At 41.0% G+C, this 22,717-nt stretch overlaps 1 protein-coding gene across 3 annotated transcripts in view; it reads right to left on the minus strand.

Moving 5' to 3' along the window:
- DYNC1I1 (dynein cytoplasmic 1 intermediate chain 1) overlaps positions 1-22,717 on the minus strand; it is a 378,042-nt gene that overhangs the window by 28,071 nt on the left and 327,254 nt on the right. For all 3 annotated transcript variants that reach the window (XM_006178522.3, XM_032483976.1, XM_032483975.1), the window contains 2 exons: positions 5,364-5,504; positions 1,091-1,216 (listed from right to left, as the gene is read on the minus strand). In XM_006178522.3, coding sequence (XP_006178584.1) covers positions 1,091-1,216; positions 5,364-5,504 — 267 coding nt within the window. The remainder of the gene's footprint in view (positions 1-1,090; positions 1,217-5,363; positions 5,505-22,717) is intronic.

Raw genomic sequence — 22,717 nt, forward strand, 5'->3', positions numbered from 1 at the left:
TCTGAAGTCATTCAGTTTCTGTCTCTGGCCGAATTAAAATACACATGCACGCACACACACACGCACACAAAATCCAGTTTGTTTCAACACAACTATCTCTACCACACAGCAGGATAGATCATCAAAAAGTTCTATTACAGAACAAACCTCATGGATAAAATCATAAAGAATCCTTCTCAGCGTGACCAGCTAAGCCCATCCACCAGGCACTCACAGAGCACTTCCTGGGTCTAGGACATTATGCATACAAATGTGGTACATTTTCCCCCAGAATGCAAACATTAGATTCATATTACACCAAAAAAGCATTACACAACACTCTCTTTTTTTTTTTTTTCCTTTAAAGGTCAATATTTTCTTTGTCTTTCAGAAAAAATTCTTTAACCTCATCAGAAATGAAGGCTTTTATCAACACTTTCTCAGAGAGTAAAAATCAATAGATATGGTGGTGTATGACTGATAATGTAATATTAAATACAGTATAAAAATTCAAGAAGACTTATCTGAAATAAAAGATAGTTTTTCTGATATGTGCCAAGATATTCAGAAATACTTTACATATCATGTAACAAGATATACCAGAGTATACATTTCATATAATAAAACTTTGAATATCATAAAGACGGTATGAAGTTCTGATTTGCCGTAGCCTTAACTGACTACATTTTAATTCAAGAGTAATGATATACCTTTTAATTGAACATACCCACTAAAGCTTGACTTTTCAAAGTAAACAACAAATTCCACTGTCGATGTTAGCATGATGATCTGGCAAACTTCTCATTCTCATGAAATTGGTGGGAAGTGCATGCTTCACCACAGGGTAGCTGGGGATTCCACAGCATTCTGGAAGGAGCCTAGATCATTAACTAAAGGGTCCTGTGCGTGGGGACGGAAGACCAGATTAGGCCCTGAGGAGGTCTCACTAAACTCCCGCTGAAGTCAGTGGAAATTTGCAAACGCACTTCAAGAGGGTTCTCATGGCCCATGAGGTCTTGTCAGTAATTTCTCTACGTCTTTCAACTAGATATACAAATAGAAAACAAACAAACCCCAAAACCAAAAAACACCGAAACCAAGTAACAGGTACCTCTCCAACGTCATAGATCCAAATACGGCCTTCTGAGTCCCCAACAGCAACTTCTTTGCCACCTTGAGCCCAACGAACGCGGTTTAGGGCGGACGCCCCCTCAATGGCCACACTTGCTGTCGGAACCTGCCAAAGGGGACAACAGAAACAAAGAACCTCTGAATATGAATTTAAATATACGAACTGACAATGATAGGTTTAGCTGGTGAGTCACCACTGCCTTCATGTGCATGAAGTAACGTACATCCCCTGTGCGGGGTGAAAAGGATTCATTGTTCTTAAATCATATGCTCCACTGAATTAAGGGGTTGAGAGAAGAGACACTTTAACAAAAAGGAAAAGAGGGAGAGTCTTTCTCCACAGTCAGTGGGCAGCAAGTGACATCAATCCTTCAGATTATGCAGAATACACACACAACATACAAACAGCAGCTAAACGTGATTATTTCTTGATCAGGTCATGATTTATGGATCGGTGGAGAGGGAGATTTCGGGATTTACGAAGATTAAGGATACTATAAAAGGCAGGAATGGGGTGTATGATGGAATAAAAGTCATATTGATATGTATCTTCAGGGGGAAAAAGATTTATTGATGCCTCAAAACCTCATTGGGTAGGGGATGCTCAGAAGGAGGAAAAGTAAGCAGGTGAAAAACTTCAAAAAAATCAAATTCCCCTCTTTTTTTTTTCTTCTTTTTCCCCCCATTTTTCTTCCTCCCAGCAACACCAAGGTGTAGGAAGTGCTCCATAACTTTGGAAATGTCCTCAGGGTGATATCCTGACAGAATGGAGCACTCACTTGTAGAAAAAGCCTTCTGTCTCCTTTAATAAACACCTGAAATCGGACAACGTTGCTAATTACAGTAACAATCGTTATGAAAGTGAGCCGGAGGTGCTGAAATGGAACCTACAGTATTTGCTACAAGAACCTTAGTGTTTGGAAAAAGAATTTTAGTGGGTCTACCTCTCTTTCATCATCAGTTGTGTAAACTCTTGTCTTTAAGACTGGAGGTTTATAACCGATAGAAAGATCAGATCTCTGAGCCTTCTACTGTAATGTTGAATAGGAAATGACAGCAGGCCATTAAAAAAGAACAAGGTAAATGTTAAAACAAACAAAAAAAAATACATAGTGAAAAGACGGCCACCAACATCATCTTACACCACTGTTTAAGACCTGTGTCTAATAAACATGTCCGGTTAGGATGGAAACACGACATGTACTGTGCCTTAGCTCCCCCGGCATTCTGTTATTCAGGGAATTGAAACCATCTGTTTATATGAGAGTATTGACCCAATGCCTATCTTTAAAATAGCAATAAAAACTCCATCATATGTAAGAATCTATGTTTAAACTTAATCTTGAAATCAATAAAAATTCTTTTACCTGCTTAAATCACTGTATGTCAATTGTGAGCAGAAATGTAAAGCAAAAGTCCCCAGCTCATTAATTTTTTTTAAATACACAATTTCTACAGTAAAGGTACCTACTATGCAGGGCTAGAGCCTGAATTTTTAACCAAACTCTTCAAAGGCCAAAACAATGTGAATTTAGATGGGCCATAATTCTGTCAATACACTGTATTGTTAGTGTGCAACTCAGAAACAAATCTGAGATTCAGCTGTAGGGTTTTCAGAGTTAACTCTTAACTCCATAATTTAGAGAGCTCATACAGGGTCATAGTTACCTAACTCTAGTCAATACCAGATTTTATCTATGAACAACCACTAAAATTGAATAAAAAGTATTTAATCTTAATATAAATATGATAAAAAGAAATAAACTCATGTTTGATACATTTTAAATTATGCCTAAAATGTTTTAAAGAATTTTATCTACTTGGAATTAAGTAATGTAGCAAACTGAAGCAACTAATATTTTAACCATTTAAAAATTTCTTTTCATAGATATAGTAAATGGTAAAAAAAAAAAAAAAGATTCAATCTATTTGACGTATGTGCTATAAGAATTATTGAATGCATGAAGGAAATAACAAAAATATATTTCATTAGTTTGACCGGTAATGACCTTTCAAAAGCTGATGAATCTGTAATAAAAATAACCCATATATATATTGTTTCTTTCTTATCCTCGTATTGCAGTTTTACAAATATTTTCATTTTTTCAAGGTGCAATCATTTTAACTGCAAAGACAGGATATATACACACACCTCACTACATTTGTAGAGGTCAGTGATACTGAAGTTATCCCTACTTAGGAGCAGCTGGGACAACTCAGTTTAAAAGCACAGTATTTTGAACAACGGCAAAGCAACACAGAATTCAGGTTCTGGGGTTTTTTTTTGTTTTTTTTTTTTTTTTAAAGCAAATCTAGTTCCTAATCGGACAAATATTTGAAAAATCTTGTTCAACCTGATAGAAGGCAAAAATGATGAGGGTTTTTAAAAGTGTTTAGTTATTACAGGATTTGAATCCGGCTCAATATATCTACTATTATTGTGAAATCAGAATTATGTTCACTGCAAAACTAGAGGATTTGCATGCTAAGTAACAATTTTTTTAAATGTTTAGCTATAAAGCATTTACGTGGTTGTCTAGAGGGAGGCAAGGGAAAAATCACGTTAGGTGATGCTGAGCATTAATTTTGTTTTACCTAAAAAGCAAATTAAAAAACTAAACAAAAACACTTATGGAGAAATTATTAAGGAGTTGGTAGAACACTCACTCCACTGCATCGTAGCTGAACATCACCCTTAATGTCACTTCTACTAAAACTGATTTCTAATGGGTGGGGGTTGTCTCCTAAATCAATTTGGAAAGCCTCTATTTTTTCATTGTTTTAGGTGAATGAGTTTATTCTAGTAAACAGAAGCAATATGACTCTAATCAATAGTGATGAAAGACTATGGGAAACCATTACCCTGTAGACTAACAACACCCTCTATTAAAAGCAATAATGTTATAAACATTTCAGCATCTGAAATGATGGGCACTGCACGTATTCATGCCTTTTGATTATTTTCAAAGATGCTTCCTCACATAACTCTTGTCCTTACACTCAGTTCGTGCAGCCAAAAAGCCAAAACCAGACATGTTTATTAGACACAGGTCCTAAACTGAAAGGTTTTTTTTTTTTTAAAGACAACTATGTGGCAGTGATTTTAAGTCTATGTAATCTTGCAAGATACAATGACTCAACAATAACACCTGAAGGATATTTCCCTGCCCCCTCCCACAAAAAATACAAGGGAACCCGCTCCTCCTCATATCCTCCAGCTTTAGGCTTCCTAATTAAAAAGGCTGAGCCGCTTCCTGCTCAGAACACTTCAAAAGACCCCTCTCTTGTTCTCCACTTGACATGTAGTTTTCAACACTTGTTCTTCTTACCTGTCTATTCTTATTGATGGAGAACTGCCCTGAATCACAGACCAGGAGACGGTGACAAGACCATTTTATTGTATTAAACTTAAGGACATTTAACATTCATGTTTAAAAAAAAAAACAAACCCAACCAAAAACCCTAGTAGCTGAGTTAGCACCTCAACAATTTTGAGAACAGAAAAAGGAAAAATGCACATGGTATAATTTTTACGACATAAATATATATACAGCATAATTTTTTAAAAGAATGTTACCTTATTGTCAACTGATTTTTGGGAAAAAAAAACTGGCTATTTTTCACTTGTGAAGTACTCTAAATGCGACACGATAAAATCTTCATTAAAAAATACTGAGTTTAACATGCATGTTCAGAGTTAGAAACTACTGTAAAAGTCTGCCTGTGAATCCAATATCTTAGACAAGGATTATTCACCTTGTAAAATTCAAATGGAGGACAAATCTAAACATAAACAGTCAACAGAATCACCTTTTGGATTTAAAACAGAAATCCTGCAAATAGCAAACACTGGCAAATAGCCCTTTTTAAAAGCCCAATCTCAAGTCAGCGTCCACAAGAGCTTACTTTCCCAAGTGTTTGCCAATAGTTATTTCAACACGCTCTGAAATCTGCCTGAGTGTCCTTTCCCGCAGTGAAAGGCGTGAACACGTATGGTTTTGCTCTTTGCAAAGAAGGGTCGTCAATTGTCCAGGATTCTGTCACAGTTTAGGGATGAAGTGAGATTAAGTGATTTTTGGCCAATGCATCTGCCAATTCCCTACAGAGCAGTCTAGGATGGGGGGTCGGGCAGCCCGGCTGCAATTGGAGGGTCTGCCCAAAATAGGCCTTTTTGGAGAGAGAGGGAGATGGGAGAGAGGCCGACGACGCCCCCCTCCCAGCCCGCCCGGCCCGGCGCCTGCGCCGCCGCTCACCTCGGTGTCATTGTTGAGGTTCCAGAGGTCCAAGCGCCCCATCCCGTCCACGCAGGCAAAGAGCGCGGGATGCACAGGGGACCACATGACATCGTACACATAGTCTGCATTGTCTTCAAAGGAGTAGAGCGGCTTGTTGTGCTGTAAAGCAGAGAGACCGTGAAGACTCTGTGGCGCTGCTGCTGCCTCGGGCTGTCTAGCGAGCCTAATTAAAAACTTTGCACATTCACAAAGTGTCATAAAACTTCCCGAGATGAAAGTCCTAGAGAAGGTGAACCGCAGCTTTAATGTTACTAGAACTGTCCACTGGCATAAATAAATACCGGGGGTGGGGAGGATGGGGGGAGGGACTCTTAAGGGGCTGGGGGCTGGGACGGGCAGGGGGAGGAGGTTTCAGACACAGTCGTGCGCGACATTCTAGACAGGTGGACGGGGATACCCATTAGCTGGGATTCTCGCCGGGCTAGGCTCTGAGAATCGTTCGCGGCCCGAACCCAACCACGCTCTGCCTGCCGGGATCAGACCCACTGGGAAGGCTCTGGAAGCCCCGGTGGTCCCGTGGACCCGGAACCCTTTGCACTGAAGGCAACGCCTGCCACCTCGTGGTCGTTTTCTGTAGCTGCAACTCTGCTTTCAGTCTATCTCTAGGCCATATTCTTGAATGGTTCCTTTGCGGCGGGAATGGGGCTATGTATTTTAAAGGGATTTGTAGCTGTTCTGAAAGGTGAAAAAAATCTCAGCGCTTTGAGACTGGTCTATTTCTATCTAGGGTCAGTTCAGCCAAATCAGGTGGACTGGTGGGGCTCAGTACACTGCCCCGAAATTTCATAAAGGTGAACCACATTTTCCAGATTTCCCAGTATTTCTAAGAGCACTGAAACTGGTGTTTTGTGGGGAATGCATTAGCACACCCCCACTGCATACAAATGCTTCCACCCCGGAGGGATACAATAAATTAAAATGGCACTCTTCATTTCCAATGAATATTGTCACATCAAAATAGCACAGAAGTCAGAGGCAAGTTTGAAAGTATACCAGAAATAAAACGTAATTGGATTTCATGAATTATTCATTCCATCTGGCTTGTCTTATTCTAATTTCTGCATAATGGCTTTACTAATCCCTGATCAATTAATGTAAAATGAAATTTAAATGATAATGAAAGCCCTAGAGATAAAAGAAATTAAGTATTCTTATATCCTCTGACAGAAATCTAAACAATGGGAGTTTTTTTCCCCAATGTCTTCTTCATCCAGTCAGCTGTCTGTACTCTCTTCATGGGTTCAAGTGAATGCCTGTACAGGCCAGAGTAATAAGATCAAAAAACGATAACATACAACATGAACAATCAAATCCTGTCTGCAGAAAATGTTCTAAGAATGCATCTGTGGGGAATCAGCTCCAAATATTCAACCGAACTCCCAAGATGTACTGTGAGTGAAAGTAAAATGCACAAAATGCATGTGCTGAAATCAAGGTGACAAAAATCAGTGAGAAGACAATAAAACTCCCGAACCCTAAACCTAATGCAAAAATTTGTTAAGGTAGTGACTATATAAGTGACTACTTCTCTTTCCATGAATTACCTTGCTTTGGTATTGCTTAAAAGCGAACACAAATTTAAGACTATTAAAGCAACAGATTTTAGATGGGAAATTGCATGTGTGTAGTGGTGGATGTAGTCTGATTTTTAATTCAAGAAGTACCTAATGGGAAAATATTTTGAAAAAGAGTATGTGACATGGAGCTCTCAAAAGAAATTAAAGGGACATTAGCCTTAGAGTGTAACATTTTAACATTCTGTAACTCCTGAATGCCAACATTTTTTATCACATCCCATGTGTGCACTGTAATTTGGAGCTAAAATTATTTGCCTATTTGCTATTTATGTGGCTTTTTTTCTTCCTCTCTCTGTTTGGAGTAGGTGATTCAACAGACCTTTTTGAGAAAATCTGAATATCCCAATAACACCTTAAAGTAGCATGATTATACCCTTTTAAAAAATTAATATTAAAAAAGGTAATGTGGAGTAGCTGGTCCTTCACTGACCACTTGTGAATATTAAATTCTAACTCTTAATAGATTTTTCCTGCCCCAAATTTTTGATGTTATGGCTAGCCAGTCACTATTAATTAGAGAACAGAACACACTTTTCTAAAATCAAAGGGTGGAAAGAGTTATACATGCTTTCAGAAGTCAGTTCTCAGTATCTTCACTCAATAACCCAGCTGGTGGTGTAACTGAGCGCACACAGGTCCGGTCACAGATGCACAGACACACGCGGTGAACACACAACTAATTCATCTACAGTCCTCGCTTCCATCAATTTGAAAGCCATCCAGCTTTAAAGAGTTGTTTTCTAAGGAGTTGATATTATTTGATGTTATTTCTCTCAAATTATCCTGTTCATCTCTAGTGTTGTTTCTTTCTTCTTTTGGTAGCTTCTTCGCTATGAAACTTAGTCAAAACTGTATGATATCCTGGAGTCTACATTTTAAACATCTGGAAATAACTGCTTTGTTCATGTTACCAAAACCCAATGTTCTCATGTTTAACAGAACTGTACTGAAATGCTATTATTCTCCAGGTTTTTTTTTTTTTTCTTTTCAGCTACCTTATCACCCCCCAGCCAACCTCCAAGACAATCTTCCATTATGAAAGCCACTGTGCAAGTAATTCTAAGTTACAGATTGTGCACATTTGGAGCAAGGGGGAAGGATTTCTGTTTTCAAAGGCTTTATTTAACCTTGATAATTTCACAGGATGGAGAAGTCTTGGTTAGGATTGAAGTCTTTTAAGGGAACCAAGGGGACTGACATCTATGAAGCACTAGTTCCCAAGGTAAAACGGCATGGGGTACAGGCACAGGGCGATGCCACTCTTACAACAGTTAGCAGTGCTATTCTGAATATTAAATTGGAGTTTTTTTGCTAGAGGAGTTTTCCATTCTATCTTTGAAAATGGATCTATCTCATTGAAAATGTGTCTCAAATGCTTAATATAAAGTATTTCATAATAAACACATATATCATGAAATATTAACATTTTCATAAAATATATCAAAAGGGTCTAAAGATTCTGTTTTTGAATTTTGGCACATATACGCTTGTATCCATTAAGTTGTGATAGCTTGATAACTGTATTAGCACAGACTTTAGAACACTGCAAGTTTTGAAAAGCTGGAGAATGTAGGGGCAAATTTGACCAATGATTTTTAAGGATCCTTATCATTTGTATATATTAAAGCTACAGAAGCTTGGTGATGTGAAATATTTACTCTGCAAAATACTCAAGGCCCTTTAGTAAACTAAGTATCATTCCACCGTGTGTTACTATATAAAGCATTTTTCAAAACAATCCAATTTCACTAGGCAAAACCCCCTTCACCAGTGTGTTCTCTTGTCCAATGCCATGTTTGCTATCAGGGGCCTGTTAGAGAAAAAAGCAAAGGAAAACTGCTGCATGTGTGACACACGCCAGTGAAGTGAAACTGCGACACCCGGTGTTTTAGATGAGTTTCCGGGCTGTGCCAAAAATGCTAGACTATCCAGACACAGATCAGTGTGCTTCTAACGCCCTGGCTCTCAGACAGAGGGGAGAAGCAGGCTCTCAGTCACCTCCCAGACAGACCTGAAGGGCAGGGAAAGGTGAATTGCTGGGTGTGTGCGTGCGCCTCACTCTGTACACACATTGTCTAATTTAATCCACATAAAATCTCTGTAAGGTAGACAGTATTTACAGAAAGGAAAATTCTAGTCAGGAAAGCTAGGAACTTTCCCAAGGCCACGAAGGTTGTAAGTGGTGGTGCCGCATTTGGTTCTCCGGTTTTTCTAGCTGTTAAGCACATCCTCTATTTGCTGGACCCGTGTGGTCCTCTGTGAAACTCAGGGAAGGTCTTCAGTCTTCATGGCAAGAGCAGATCTGTTCCCTCTCCTCTCTGCTGTCCCATTCAATTCAACCAATACTTACTAAGCACACACCATGTAACTTGTAGAAAGAGTTAAAAAATATGATCCTGAAGGTGTTCCCCAGACAATTCCAGGCATCCTGAGCACCCTGTGACACTAACAGAAACCCCTCCCTCCTGAAAACTAGGAGACAGGATGGGCCTGGCCCTTTAGCAGCAGAGTTTATTAAAGCAGGCTAAGCTTTAGAGAGCAGACTAAAACGATGCTAAAAGGCGAAGAGTTCAGTTCAAGCTCACTGAATGTCTCCACAGCTTTGGGTGAGGGACTAAAACTTTATTGCCTGACCGATGGGGACGACACAAGCAGCACATGGACCAGAAGCAGCAGGAGAAAGTGGGAAAACTACAGACCTTGGGAAATTCAACTTGAATTTAGCTTAATATCCTTGCGTATCAGTTTTTCATCTGTAAGATGGAAAACCAGAGCAGCTGACCTCAAGGATTCTCACTGGCTTTGTGACTCTATGACTCTGTTCTGTGGTTAAGGGCTGAATGGAATAAAGCATGTGGAAGTTTAACAAAGAGTTATTCAAAACTAAGTATTACAATTAAAGCCATCTTCCTTGGTGGTCTGTGGGATTCATATCGCGGTGATTTTTTTTCCTACTTTGTATTTCATCAAAATACACATATAGAAATGTACTGGGGGGTTTTCAGTGGGAGAAAGTAAAATTATAAAAGCAGTAAGAGACCACCTATTTGACCAGTTGGAGATGGAATAAATATATTAAACTTATGTAAGAGGGGCAGGTGGCGAACTCTCTTCAAAATGAAATGTTACAACATCCATCAACGTTTCACAATAAAGACTCGATCTCTAGGTTGAGCTCTGATTTTATAAGTATACTTCTGACAATGAATAGAGCTGCATATTTTTCCAATCAGTTAACTGTAAAATGATCTCATGAGAGGTGAATCTGTGTTTCTGATGTTAGAAGTGCACCAAAGTCACATCTAGGGAATATGTTTGTTTTACTTTCCTCTATACTGTTTATTTCCCTCTCACCAGGCAGCGTTAGGCATCCTAATAGGCCTCAGTGTTTCGAAGGTTGGTGAGTAGGAAGATTCGCGTTAAATGCCTCCTAACACCTCCAAACACTGTGCTTCTTGAGGCCTGCATTTGCCTCTAAATGATTAGCTTTCAGAGCTGACTTAGTAGAAATGTTTACCCAAACCATGAACCTTTCTTCTGGAGTCGGGGAGGGGGCAGGGAGTGGGGCCGGGGTTTTACATGGGTAGGTGGGGAGGATGCGGAAAACTAACAGAATTCTACATTTTTATTCTGAAATAAAAGGAAAACCAATGGAATCTTACCTTGAAAATTCTATCCTGTTGGGCAAAAAATCATAACCAAAATACTAAACAATGAGTAATAAGAAAATGTCCTTCAAAAATTGTCCTGTGGGTTCCTGTGAAGTAATTAAAATAAACAGCCAGCTGGTTCTTCCAGGAAATATTACAATGTGAGACCACAATATCACTTTTAAAAAAACCACCAAAGGACCCCAAAACTTCAGGCTCACACAGAAATGGATGCCTCTACCATAAAAAGAAAGTGCTTAAGCAAACAAACCAAAACTCAGAAACCAAACCAAATAAGCCAAATCTTTTTTGGGCCAAAAGAGGTGGTGTGAATTTGGTACTATCGCTGGAAAACATTATTTGCAACTTAATTTAGGATCCTTCTCTAAAGCAGAAAGTGTCATGTATTTATCTTAATTTCTAATATTAAAATAATACTCATGATGCCCAACTGATATCTTTACCTGCTTCTACCATGGTGAGAAATTCGAAATCAGGCACAAACACTCTGGGTGAGCGATCCCTACCAGAGTGTGTGTAATGGGTCTGTTGTTTGCGTGCATTTTGGGTGCCGAAAATACATTTAAGGACTTCAATTTGAATTAGTTAATTTAAAATAACTAATAGAAAGAAGGTTATAAAAATCCAAGAATTTGGCATCTGCCTCTCTATAAAGGTAGAAGTTCTGCAAAGTAAGTACTGAAGCCACATGAAAGGTGTTCTTTGTTGCACCACCTTCCTCTACTGCTTATTTGCATGGAAGAATCCTTCTAATCCAGGAGGCGCCACCAATAAAGAGGATAATTATCCATATAAAAGAATGTATACATATTCACAGGCTTTGACTAGTATTCAAGTGTTAAAAGCCATGGAAAAAACAAGCTTTACCTAATTCATAAAAGGAGTACTTCCTGCACTGGCACAATTTTTACGAATATCAGCTCCACCTAAAGGTGGTTCTTTAAAACGGGCGTTTCAGTGAAGTCAATCTGTACAGAATCATTGTGAAAACACTCAGCAAGCAGGGGTGCTCTTCTGAATTGCCGTCTGCATTCATCTCAGCTGCTAGGGCTCTCTCAGTAGGTGCTGCCTCCTGGCATATTTGAGTCGAGGCAGGACAGAGAGGGTCTCTGTACAACCGGCTCATGAGCACCATTCAAGTGGCCGTTCTGTGGACTGACAGTCTCTCTCTGGAAGGCTCCGCGGCTGTAGAAGGATGCCAGCAAGTTCAGAAGAGCTGCCCCAGTTCTACTTCTACCATCCTGCACAATGTTAGTTCGAGAAAGAAACATTCAGTACACAGACACTGGTCAGGGCAGCGAGAGGCAGTATCAGGAGGCAGGAGGGAAGGGATGGGTATCGGCGTTGAGGGTTAGCGGGTGTGGAGGGATGATAATGGGCTGGACGTAGAAGCAGCTAGAAGTGTGCTTGTATCCATGCCTTGAAGACTTGAAAAGTTAGAAGGACAAGCGAGTTTAAAGTCTAATGGTAAAATTATCTAAATAATTAAGTTTTCAGTTCTACTTCTTGCTCAGCAACTGAACGTACACCACATACATTCAACTGTTGTATATACGTCGTACATACCTGTGAAGGGCACATTGTCAAAGGGCCAAGGCAAGTTTTTTTGTTGTTGTTGTGGGTCTTCACCCCTGTGTCTCCTGGTCTTAAATGCAATGCATCTTTTATATTACATCTAAAAGTAGGGTAGCTGACACTAGTGTTTACTTTATGGTGGAGAGAACTGGCACAGAATCTCATGCAGCAGAAGTTCAAAACATTCAGTTCAAATGTAGAATATATTTGGTACAATTCCTGCTTTGCAACAGTTTTGCCTACCTTATTTTGTTTTACCTAAGCCAAATTTAAATTAATTTCTATTCAAAATGGAAACACCAGCTAAGCATGAGGTGAAATGGGCATGGGAAAATAACTTAGTGTTAATTATGAACCCCTGGACAATTTGCAAGCTTAAGAGGTCATATGAGGATGGCCACGCTGGAGCTATATTGGTTTGGTCCAAACACAGCTACTTTGGGGGCTAAAGGTGAGTTTTAGTTTATCTTCCAACTTCAGGCATAAAATGCAGGTTAGATGAGGGAGAGGGGCAATAGAGGTATTTTTGAATCTCATAATTATGTGGACAGTTGTGTCTATTATTTGTTATTCTCATTCTCTCCTCAAACAGTAGTGCTTAGAAGTAAAAGGCTGGGGAGGCAGCTCGTGCAGGGTATCTCTGAGACGAAAAGGCAAGCATTCCCGTTCTGGCTGAAAGCGCAGAAGAAAGGATTCACCCAGCCCTTCTCACACAATGACAAAGCCCCGTCAGCTGGCTGAATTTTAAGTCGCAAAAGCGTTTGTACTTACATGGATTATTCACACATGCCTGTATAAATACTTCGCAGCTACAGGTATGTGTTGCTGGGTGACTGTTTGCGGGGTGGGGGGGCGCGTTGGGGCTGGGACAGGGGTAAAAGGACAGGAAGGATGAACACTGGCGAAGTCTGGCTGTGACTTGATGACTGCATTCTTGTGGTTTCTTTCAAAGTTAGAGTATTCTCCCTGGGTGAGCTTAAAAAAGGAACCCCCTTCTTCCTCCCCCCCAAAAAAGGGAAGAAAAGAATTTGATGACTGGCACAGGTAGTTTTATTAAAAGCCAATTTTAATGTTTGCTACCTGTGTTAGGAAGGGAGGGGAAGGGGGAGTGTAAAGGAGGATAAGGGAAGAAAAAGTCAGTCTGACGCCACCTGATGCTGTTTCTCAGAGAGGCAGCCAGCAGGGCTTTGGGGTTGTGGGAAAAAAAGCGCTCTGTCATCCGGTAAGTGTTAACGGCAGTAAACTATTGATTTAATTAATCTTCCTGCCTGTGTTCAGTGTTATGCTTAGATACTACAGCAGCTAAAACTTTAGCTTTTTATTGTGTTTTTCTTCTTCTGATATTTTAAATATTTAACAAAATGCTAGCAAAAACAGACATGCTCAGGGCCCTTTGTCAGAATTATGTAATTTTTAGGAAGTCTTTCCATCACGATTTAAAATAACCTAACCTACTTTAACAAAGTGCATTATTTCACTCTGGAAATCCAAAAGTATTCATTCTTCAGCAATGATTTATGAAGGACCTGCCATTTTTCTACTTCGGCAAATCAACAGAAATACAAGATCTGACTGTTCTCAAGGACTCAAAATCCAGGTAGTAAAATGAAAATTATGAAAAAATAAGGGGAGAAAATTGTTTATTTGAGAGTCTATTTTCTCACTTTTTCCAAAAGGACTTAACGTTGTCTTACAAGTTAAATATACTGCAAAATTAAGAATAAACACACAACAGGGCAGGCAGAATAGACAGCTAATACCTAGGATCCTGAGATAAGCTTATTATCACAATCTGGTACTGAAACAGCTCTAAACTTCCTGACAACTGAAACAGAGGGGGAAACACATCGTATCACAGGGAGGTACATGGATTTCACCAACCAAAGAAAGAGAAAAGATAAATTCCTCCTCAAAGACACATTCTTGGGAAAAACTCAAGGAGGAATTTACCATGTCTGTGAATCCCTGGAAAAGAGACTGGCTTTCTGTCTTGTTTATACCAAAGAAAGAGAACAAGTATGTAGCCAGGTGCTAAATTCTGTGGTACAGATGTTAGGTGCCAGAGGAATTTGGAGACTGGGGGGATGGCGTGTTGGTGGTTACCTTAGTCTGATGTGGTCAAGGAAGGAATTATCAAGGACAGGTGATGGGACCCGCCTTGAAAGATGCATAGACTTTGATAGATGGTAAGGAAGCCGGGGGCAGGGTGGGGGTGGAGGTGGGAAGCAAAACATGCAAAGACCTGGCTGTGTAAATCAGCACAGAATTCCTAGATGGAAGGTGAGAAGTGGGGACAGCCCAGTGGACTCTGAGGATTTGTCCTAAGGAATAATAGGAAATAATTTTGGTTTGGGTAGAGATGGGGGTGAGGACATGTTATGAATGGTCCTGAGTATAGAGTTAAGACTTTTTTATGCAATAGGCTGCTAATTTATTATACATGTACTGATAAATGTGCAGAACATTGTGCTATGTGCTGAACAGGTTCAGAGATATCTAACATTCCTATGAGTGTTTTCAGCTTTTCTAGTGTGTTCTACTGAACGACGAATACCTCTGAGTAGAAAATAGCAGCAGGGTAGAGGAGGAAGATCTGATCTGTATTTTAAACATGGTACATTTGAGTCTCTGGAGACGACACTCAGGTGAAGCTGGCAGTCAAAATGAAATTGAAAGAGATGGCTCAAGCTTGAAGTCTGTGACAAAGAACCATTCATAAGAGGTGCTGAGGGAGCAGAGAGAGTGCTGCAAGAATGAGAAATAGGCAGTATAAGATGAGTACTAAAAAGCAGCCATTGCACTTAGCAATTAGGGGTTCACCAAAGGCCTTGGAGAGAGAAGTGTCAAAAGACTAACAAGGTTGGTTGAGGAGTGGTTGGGAAATATGGCAGTGGTTGGTCTGGATGCATGTTGGCTCTTCAAGTGGTTTGGCAAGCTAATCCAAATTCTAGGACATGCCTGTGATATTTTCAGCCGACATATCCAATCATAGACCACTAATCTCTAAAAGGATCCTAATGTTACTGGTATTTGTGTCCAGGGCTGCCTTCTTTATTTCTCATGACCACCCAACTTGCCATTTTGATATAGCATCCATGACATTTTGGATGATTTCTTATGTGGTTTGATATCTCAAATTTGGCATTGAACCTGGCAAATAGGAGGCAGACTAGATGCATTAAAAGTGAGGTGTGCTAAAGCAGGTAGCATCTGGGTGCAGTCTCATTTCTGCCTGACACCTGTGAGTAGAGCCTTGAACTTTTCCTCTGATTCTCTGGGCTGTGGTTCTTTCTTAGTTTCCCCAGGGCCGGACCTCTGCTTTTTCTGATTGGTTTTTGATTCAGCATCCTCATTGGGTTCTCTTTTGTTCTAGCATATACTTTGATTCAGAACCTTTCCCTTCACTCTGCTACCTTAAATGAAACTCTGATGAAGGCATGGTTGCTACCCAGTCATGGCAAAGATTTCAGCATGTTTGTCCACCGCGGGCAAGGAATCAGGAACAGGGGACTGTTCTTGTGTAAGAAAGTGATATGAAAAATAGTAATAAAAAATAGGCTTGGACAGTAGGAAATCTAGCCAGGAACTTCCCGTGTACCACAGGAACAAAAGTATTAGGAATTAAATGTCTTATGCATTTTATCTCATTAAAAACAAACAAAACTTATCATTGGACTTAAAACACCAGAATGTAACTAAGATTCTTTTTAATGTATAAATTTCAATTGGGGTGTGTGTGTGTGAGAGAGAGACTGATTAAGAGGGAGGTTAACATACTTTTCCATGGAATATTTTTATTTGTTGATTTGTTTGGAGAAGTGATGCCTGGAAACAGGAAGATGGTATATTGACTATAAGGAAATTTAAATTCAAAGCCACAGCAGCTGGACATCCTGCACCAGTCAGTAATGTATTCTGAACACGGCTGTGAGGATGAAACAGGCCTTCAGACTCAGCACCCGCAGACTGACTTCTCGCACTAACCACACTGGGTCAACCGTGCTGCACCTTCCCCTCCACGTTCCCAGGCCTTCAGGGTTGTGCTACCCCGGGAGCCAGCCGTGGAGGGATCAGAGCCCTTCGGGCACCAGGGGTGGGGTGTGTGTTAAAGAACTTCACGGTAAGCTCGTTATTGTTAACTTTTTTTTTTGTCCATCACAAAGGGTCAACTATGGTAGTGAAATATCCTTAGCTTTTGTCATGGGCTGAACTGTGTTGGCCCCCAAAGTCATATGCTGACGCTCTAACCCCCACTGCCTCAGAATGTGACTATTTGGATAGAGTGTCCTTTAAATGAGGCCATACAGATAGGCTCTAATGCAGTAGGTCTGGTGTCCTTATCAGAAGAGGAGATTTGGACACAGACATGCTCAGAGGGATGCCTATGTGAAGACACAGGGAGAACATGGCCATCTGTAAGCCAAGGAGAGAGGCCTCAGAAGGCATCGGCCCTGCCAATACCTTATCCTGGACTTCTAGTCTCCAGAGCTGGGGGGAAATGCTCTTCTGCTGTTTACACCCCCCTATCTATGGTGCTTTGTCATGGCAGCCCTAGCACACGAACACTGCTCTCAAACAAGGAAGGCTCTCGCTTCCCCCGGCTTCTACTGCACACCCGCACGGGCACAGTTACCTTATGAGTCTGCACGTGTGGGCTTCCCCCCAGGAGTGCAAGACAGAACACGGCTTCCCAACCTCCCCGTGCAGTCAGCGCCAGCAGCCCTGCCCGCGCCCCGTGCAGCCTCCCCTGGGAGGGGAAGCACTGGACATGAAGTGCACCCCTTCCTGGAGGAGGCAGAGCCTCTGACCGTCAACCTTGCTCTCCATCACACCTCCAGTCCTGCAGTGCTGCTGAGATAACTGGGGACATGTGAAGATGGAGAGTGGAAAGCTCTGGAACTCAGTGCTATGTCAACACACATGTGCCAGACCCCTGCAGGACCCCAGCTAAACTTGAACCAGAAATTACAGTTCTGTTCGATTCAGCCAGTCACTTGCCTGAATACAGAGCTGTTTCCCTACCGCATCCCTCAAAACAAAGTCTTCTGTGCTTGAGATGAGAGTTTATTTTGGTTTAATTTTGTCAAGCTCGGCAGGCTCAGTCCTGAAGTCCCTTTCTTTTGGAAAAGATAGTTGGAGGGCGAAGTGGGGGATGGGGTGAGAGGGCAGGGCAAGGTGAGCAGGCAGGGTGGACAGAGGAGGTCCCAAAAGCTGAGCCCGCTTATCAGGGGCTGGGGTTAAACTTGCAGCTTAGAGCAGGCAGGCTCCTGCCGAGCTCTCCTTATCAGCCTCCTTAAAGGCTAATTCCTGCTGAATGGGATCCCGAGGCTGGAAAAATTTCAAAGAATTTTTGAATACATCTCTACAGCCTCTTCTCTTAATAATAGGATCTATCAAACAGCAAGGGGAAGCCTCTTTTTAAAAGCACCGACAGGAGATCAGAAGAATGCGTCTGATTGCCAAAGTGACTAATTTATTTTTACACAGTATTAATGATGCTACAATAACTAATATCTATAGCCTGGTTTTGACAGTTTATTGCAAGGGTGCCCATTGTTTAAAAAAGAAGAAAAAGGGGGGAAAAAAAGCAAGCACAAAAGAGAGTGTTTTATTTTGCTACATTTCCATTTGTTAACAAAATTCCCCATAAGCAAAACCAGAGGTCATTAGCAAACAACCAAAACATGCCTGTCTGCAGAAGAATACAGCACCCTCCATCATTTAAAACAGCTCTGCTGAAAACCCAAATCGGGACAAATCCCTCACATGAAAAATTCAGTGCAGACTTGAAACCACCTGACTTTACTTTGGGTTTATGCTCCTTAAAATTACCTAGAAAATACCATAATCTTCTCTTCGTGCGGCTGGATGTGGGCCAGGGCCCTGGCTCCAGAGGCAAAGGGCAAAACTAAAAATCTTGTCTGAATAGACAGCTCCACCCTCCCTCCCAAGTCCACTTGGCCTCGTGACAAAAAGTGAGGTCTGAAGCACATATTCATCCAGGGCCTGGGTTTTTGGCCAAAACTCAAGACTCTTATAGGACAAACAAAAATGAAATCCAAACTGTAAGCACCCTCGCCTTGAGAAGTCAAATGGGCTTAACGACGTATTGCGGAGGGCGAGTGGTTCCCTTCCACTTTTGCTATGTCACTGGGAACCAACAGAAATGTATTAAACTGTAGCTTTTTGTTTAGGAGAAGAATCCTTAGTTGAGAGTTTAAAGTTCAAAGTGGTTTTTGATAGTAATTGCGTGTGTGCGCACACACGTGCACGTGAACAACAAATGAGACAGGAGAGAGAAGAGGTATTTCCACATGGAACCAAATACTTCAAGAGTGAAAGGCCAACTACAGGGAGGGTGGAGGGCACAGGGAGGGTGGAGGGCACAGGGCCTCCATTGTGGGGGCCCGCTGGCCTGGATGGGGGTCCCCAGCCCGTGGGTAAGCCTCTCAATGCCCTTCACCCTCCTTCACTGAAAGCTTCAGCTCTTAAGGACTCACTCTCCCCAGCGCCCACCTACTCTGACACCCGCCTCCCCCTCACGCTCTGGATGGGTGAGAACCAGGAGAGACTGTCAAGCAACTTTTACCTCCTGCCGAGCTAGTCACAGGCTAAGTACAAATGGCTACTTGAGAAAGTACCTCCACACCACAGAGCCTAGAGCCAATGCACTAACAAGACAGTCCCAGGCTATGAATTCTACCATTGGATCCCACTGGGGCAGACCGGTGCTGAAATGGCAGGACGTTGCGTTCCAAATGTGCTTTCCCTCTCGTCCCCTAATCAAAACCCTCTGCTCCAGCCAGTGCTGCATTCACAACCCTCTCTGCACACTGGAGCCCGTCTGGCCTTCAAGCCTTTGTTCACACTGCTTTCAACCTTTGGAGAAAGAATGACCCTCTCTCCTTCTCACAAATTGTCCAATCCTGAGATCCCGAAAGGCCTGCCTACCGGAGCAATCCCCTGACAAACACCCACAGCAGGCACAGGGGTGTCTCCTCTCCCCAGGCCTCAGTCACTGTTTTTTTACTTCTTTTTAGGTGCTCTGTCTGCAGCTGCCTTGAGTCTGTCTTGTGTAGTTATATTTAAATACACCTTTACCTCATTCCTGCAATGTTGTTTGGTCTTCCACAATAGTAAGGCTTTTTGTTTTTGTTTTTAACTTTATCTTTTAGAGCAGTTTTAGGTTCACAGCAAAATTGAGAGGAAGGGACAGCAAGTTCCCATGTACTCCTGCCCCCAGAGTCTCCCCCATTATTAATGTTCCCACACATTTCTTACAATCAGTGACCCTGCACTGATCACCATCACCCAAAGTCCATAGCTTATCTCCATGTTCACTCTTCGTGTTGTACTTTCTATGGGTTGTGACAAATGTGCAATGCCACGTCTCCACCATTGTGAAGCGAATCATACAGAGTAGCTTTACTGCCCTAAATGTTTTCTGTTAGAGCGAGTTTTGTTCAACAATCCTGGAGGGCTGTGGATTTAATCCCTGGAGGGGGTCTAGTTTCCATTCATTGCTGGTGGGACTGCAAAATGGCGCAGCCACTTTGGAAGGCAGTTTGGCAGTTTCTTACAAAACTAAACATACTCTTGCGATATGATCCTACAATGATACTCACTGGTATTTACCCAAAGGAACTGAAAATGAAGGCCCATAAATCTGCATGCAAGTACTTATAGAAGCTTTATTCTTAAGTGCCCAAACCTGGAAGCAACCAAGATGTCCTGCAGCAGGTGAACTGATAAACTGTAATACATCCAAGCAATGTTATTCAGCGATAAGAAGAAATGAGCTATGGAGTGATGAAAAGACACAGAGAAACATTAAATGCATATTACCAAGTAAAAGATGCTAATCTGGAAAGGCTACATATTATATGCTTCCAAGTACAGGGCATTCTGGAAAAGGCAAAACTATGGAGACAATAAAGCGATCTGTGGTTGCCAGGAGCTGGGAGGAGGCAGGGATGAATAGGCAGAGCACAGAGGAATTTTAGGGCAGTGAGGTACTCTGTATAATGTTACAGTGATGGATATATGTTACATTTGTGCAGACCCATAGAATGTACAACAGTAAGAGTGAAGCTTAATTAAATTATGGACTTTGAGTGAACATAAAAAATTTGCACTGTATAGCTGCATCTTTGCATTTTTGCAATGATAACATGTAGGTAGATAATGTAAACATTCATGTGTTCATGTTTGCACAACTGGACAGAAGAGGAAAAAATCAGTGGAGTAGGAAAAAGTGATAAATGAAGAAGGCAGTGGTGAAAATATCAAGAGTGGACAGAGGTGTCTTTGCAGGTCCATTTGTGTTTGAAGTGCAGTTGTGTTTCGGTCACTGGGATGCCTGAATAGGGATTAAAATCAATTTGCAATAAATATAAAACTTCAGAGTTTATCCTATCACCAATCAGCAATAGAACTGCTGGTGCCTTAATTTACATGTATTTGGTCAATAAGATAATCAACATATATCATATATTAGCCATTTACTACTTTGACTAGAAGCTGTGAGGAATATAGAATAGATGTGAAATGTGGCCACTGTCCTCAGGAACCTCATCGCTCAGTAAAAAGACGGAGGCAATTAACAAGTACATTGAAAGACACTGACAGTATATTCAAGTCCTGGATTTTTTGGTACTGATTAAAATTATTATAAGAATAGTTTTATGACAATACAGTGATGTAGTATTAAACAAGAGAAAACTGCAAGTTATTTCAGCATTTCAGTCCACTACTAAATGGCACATAAAAATAGGTGGACATTTCAAAATACTAAAACCATTTTTTAGTACGTACTGATTTCTAACTGACTCAATTACAATCAACGCGAGAAGGAAAAAATAAGGAATTAAAAGGATACCTAAATCACTCCTCTCCATACAGTGGTTTTCTTTTCTGTAAAATTGGGGAATTAAGTAGGGGATCTGTAAAGTACTCCTCGGGTCTGCTGTCGTGACTTGAATCATTCTTGATACTCTTCTTCCTTGTTTCCCACCCATGGAGTTTGATTCCATAAAGGACATAAAGACTTCATAAAAAAATAAGTGGTATATTTATTTAACCACTATTCCAAGTCGTGCTGGCATCGTACCCGTCTTCATGGAAAGCTCCCTGCATGGTTTTCAGAGAGCCCTGTCACACCTCCATCTCTAAATACTATTTCTGGACAATTAATTCTTCCTTTCAGTCTATTTTCTCTATAGATATATTGAAGTTCATTAATCATCTCTATCCTTACTGATTTCCTGGTTCACTTATTTGACATGATTACTGGAAAATGCAAATTGGGAAGACTTTATTTAGAACTTGTGGGACTCACAGGTAGACACTTGTCCAAGAGTGGAAAACCATGAAATGCGGGTTGAGGTGTCTGACATGATTAGGGGAACAAGTTGAGCAATGAGTGTCTGTCAGAGTTTCCAAAGGTATGTTCCAATGAATCCTGTCCTCCCAGTACGCTTAGGTAAAAATGAGTCCCATATCCAGGCAAGCTTGGGGGCCCCTGCATGGCTTAAATAAGCCCATTCCTGAAGAGTAAGTTAAAAAGGCCTCTCTGATAAAGATACTTGTTGACTTTGTTTAACTCTTTCTGTACTGCTTTTAAATCAAGGAACCTCTTCTCCTGCATTTAAAAAAATTCCTACTAAGATTTCACAGAATACAAACACTATTATATGTTGTAGTTGATGGCATGATGAAAGGTCTATTTTATTTTAGGAAGATTATCTAAGAGGATTATGTAGGAAGGATGAGCATGGGGAGAGACCAACCTCAGAGTAATTGGTAATACTTTTGTCAAAAACTTGATAAAAAAAAGACATGGTCACTCTCTGCTTTTAAGGAACTATTTTTTCAAATAGATTCCTTTAGGGGTTGGGGGAAGGCATTCTTAGAGAAGAGTGTGCCTGTTCTAATTTATTACAGATCTAGAGCAACACAAAAGACTGTAAAAAGAAGAAACAAGATCTCACACACACACTCACAGACACAGAGACACACATATTTCATTTTGATGGTCCATGGATTTCCCTACTGAAAAAATAGTCTTAACAGCAAAAGACTAGGAAAACTCAGTTCATTTACTAAATTTTGTTGAAGGAGGGCGACTGAGGGAGAGAAAAATCAAACCAATCAGGCATAAATTAAGTTCCTTACGTGGATGGAAGCCAAGAGTCTCAAATATAACCCTCCTGGATTGGGGACGCATTACAGCTCTTAATGCAGCTGAGCCTGGCAGACTGGTAAAGGGGAAATCTGGTTTAAAAGTTAAGTTTTTAATCATTAAGGAAGGTCCTAAGTGAGAAGGAAACTGACAACTTATAAGAGACTTCTTCTTACTTTTGACTTGGGCTTAGTTCAAGCCAGTGAACAGGGGACAGGAGAGAAAACTATTTCACGCCACCGCCAATACCACAGCATTCCTCTCCAGAAACGTCCACAGAGCTGGTGAGCTTCCAGTAGTAAACACTGA

Source organism: Camelus ferus, chromosome 7 (genome assembly GCF_009834535.1).
Source record: "Camelus ferus isolate YT-003-E chromosome 7, BCGSAC_Cfer_1.0, whole genome shotgun sequence".
In the NCBI taxonomy this organism is placed as follows: Eukaryota; Metazoa; Chordata; class Mammalia; order Artiodactyla; family Camelidae; genus Camelus; species Camelus ferus.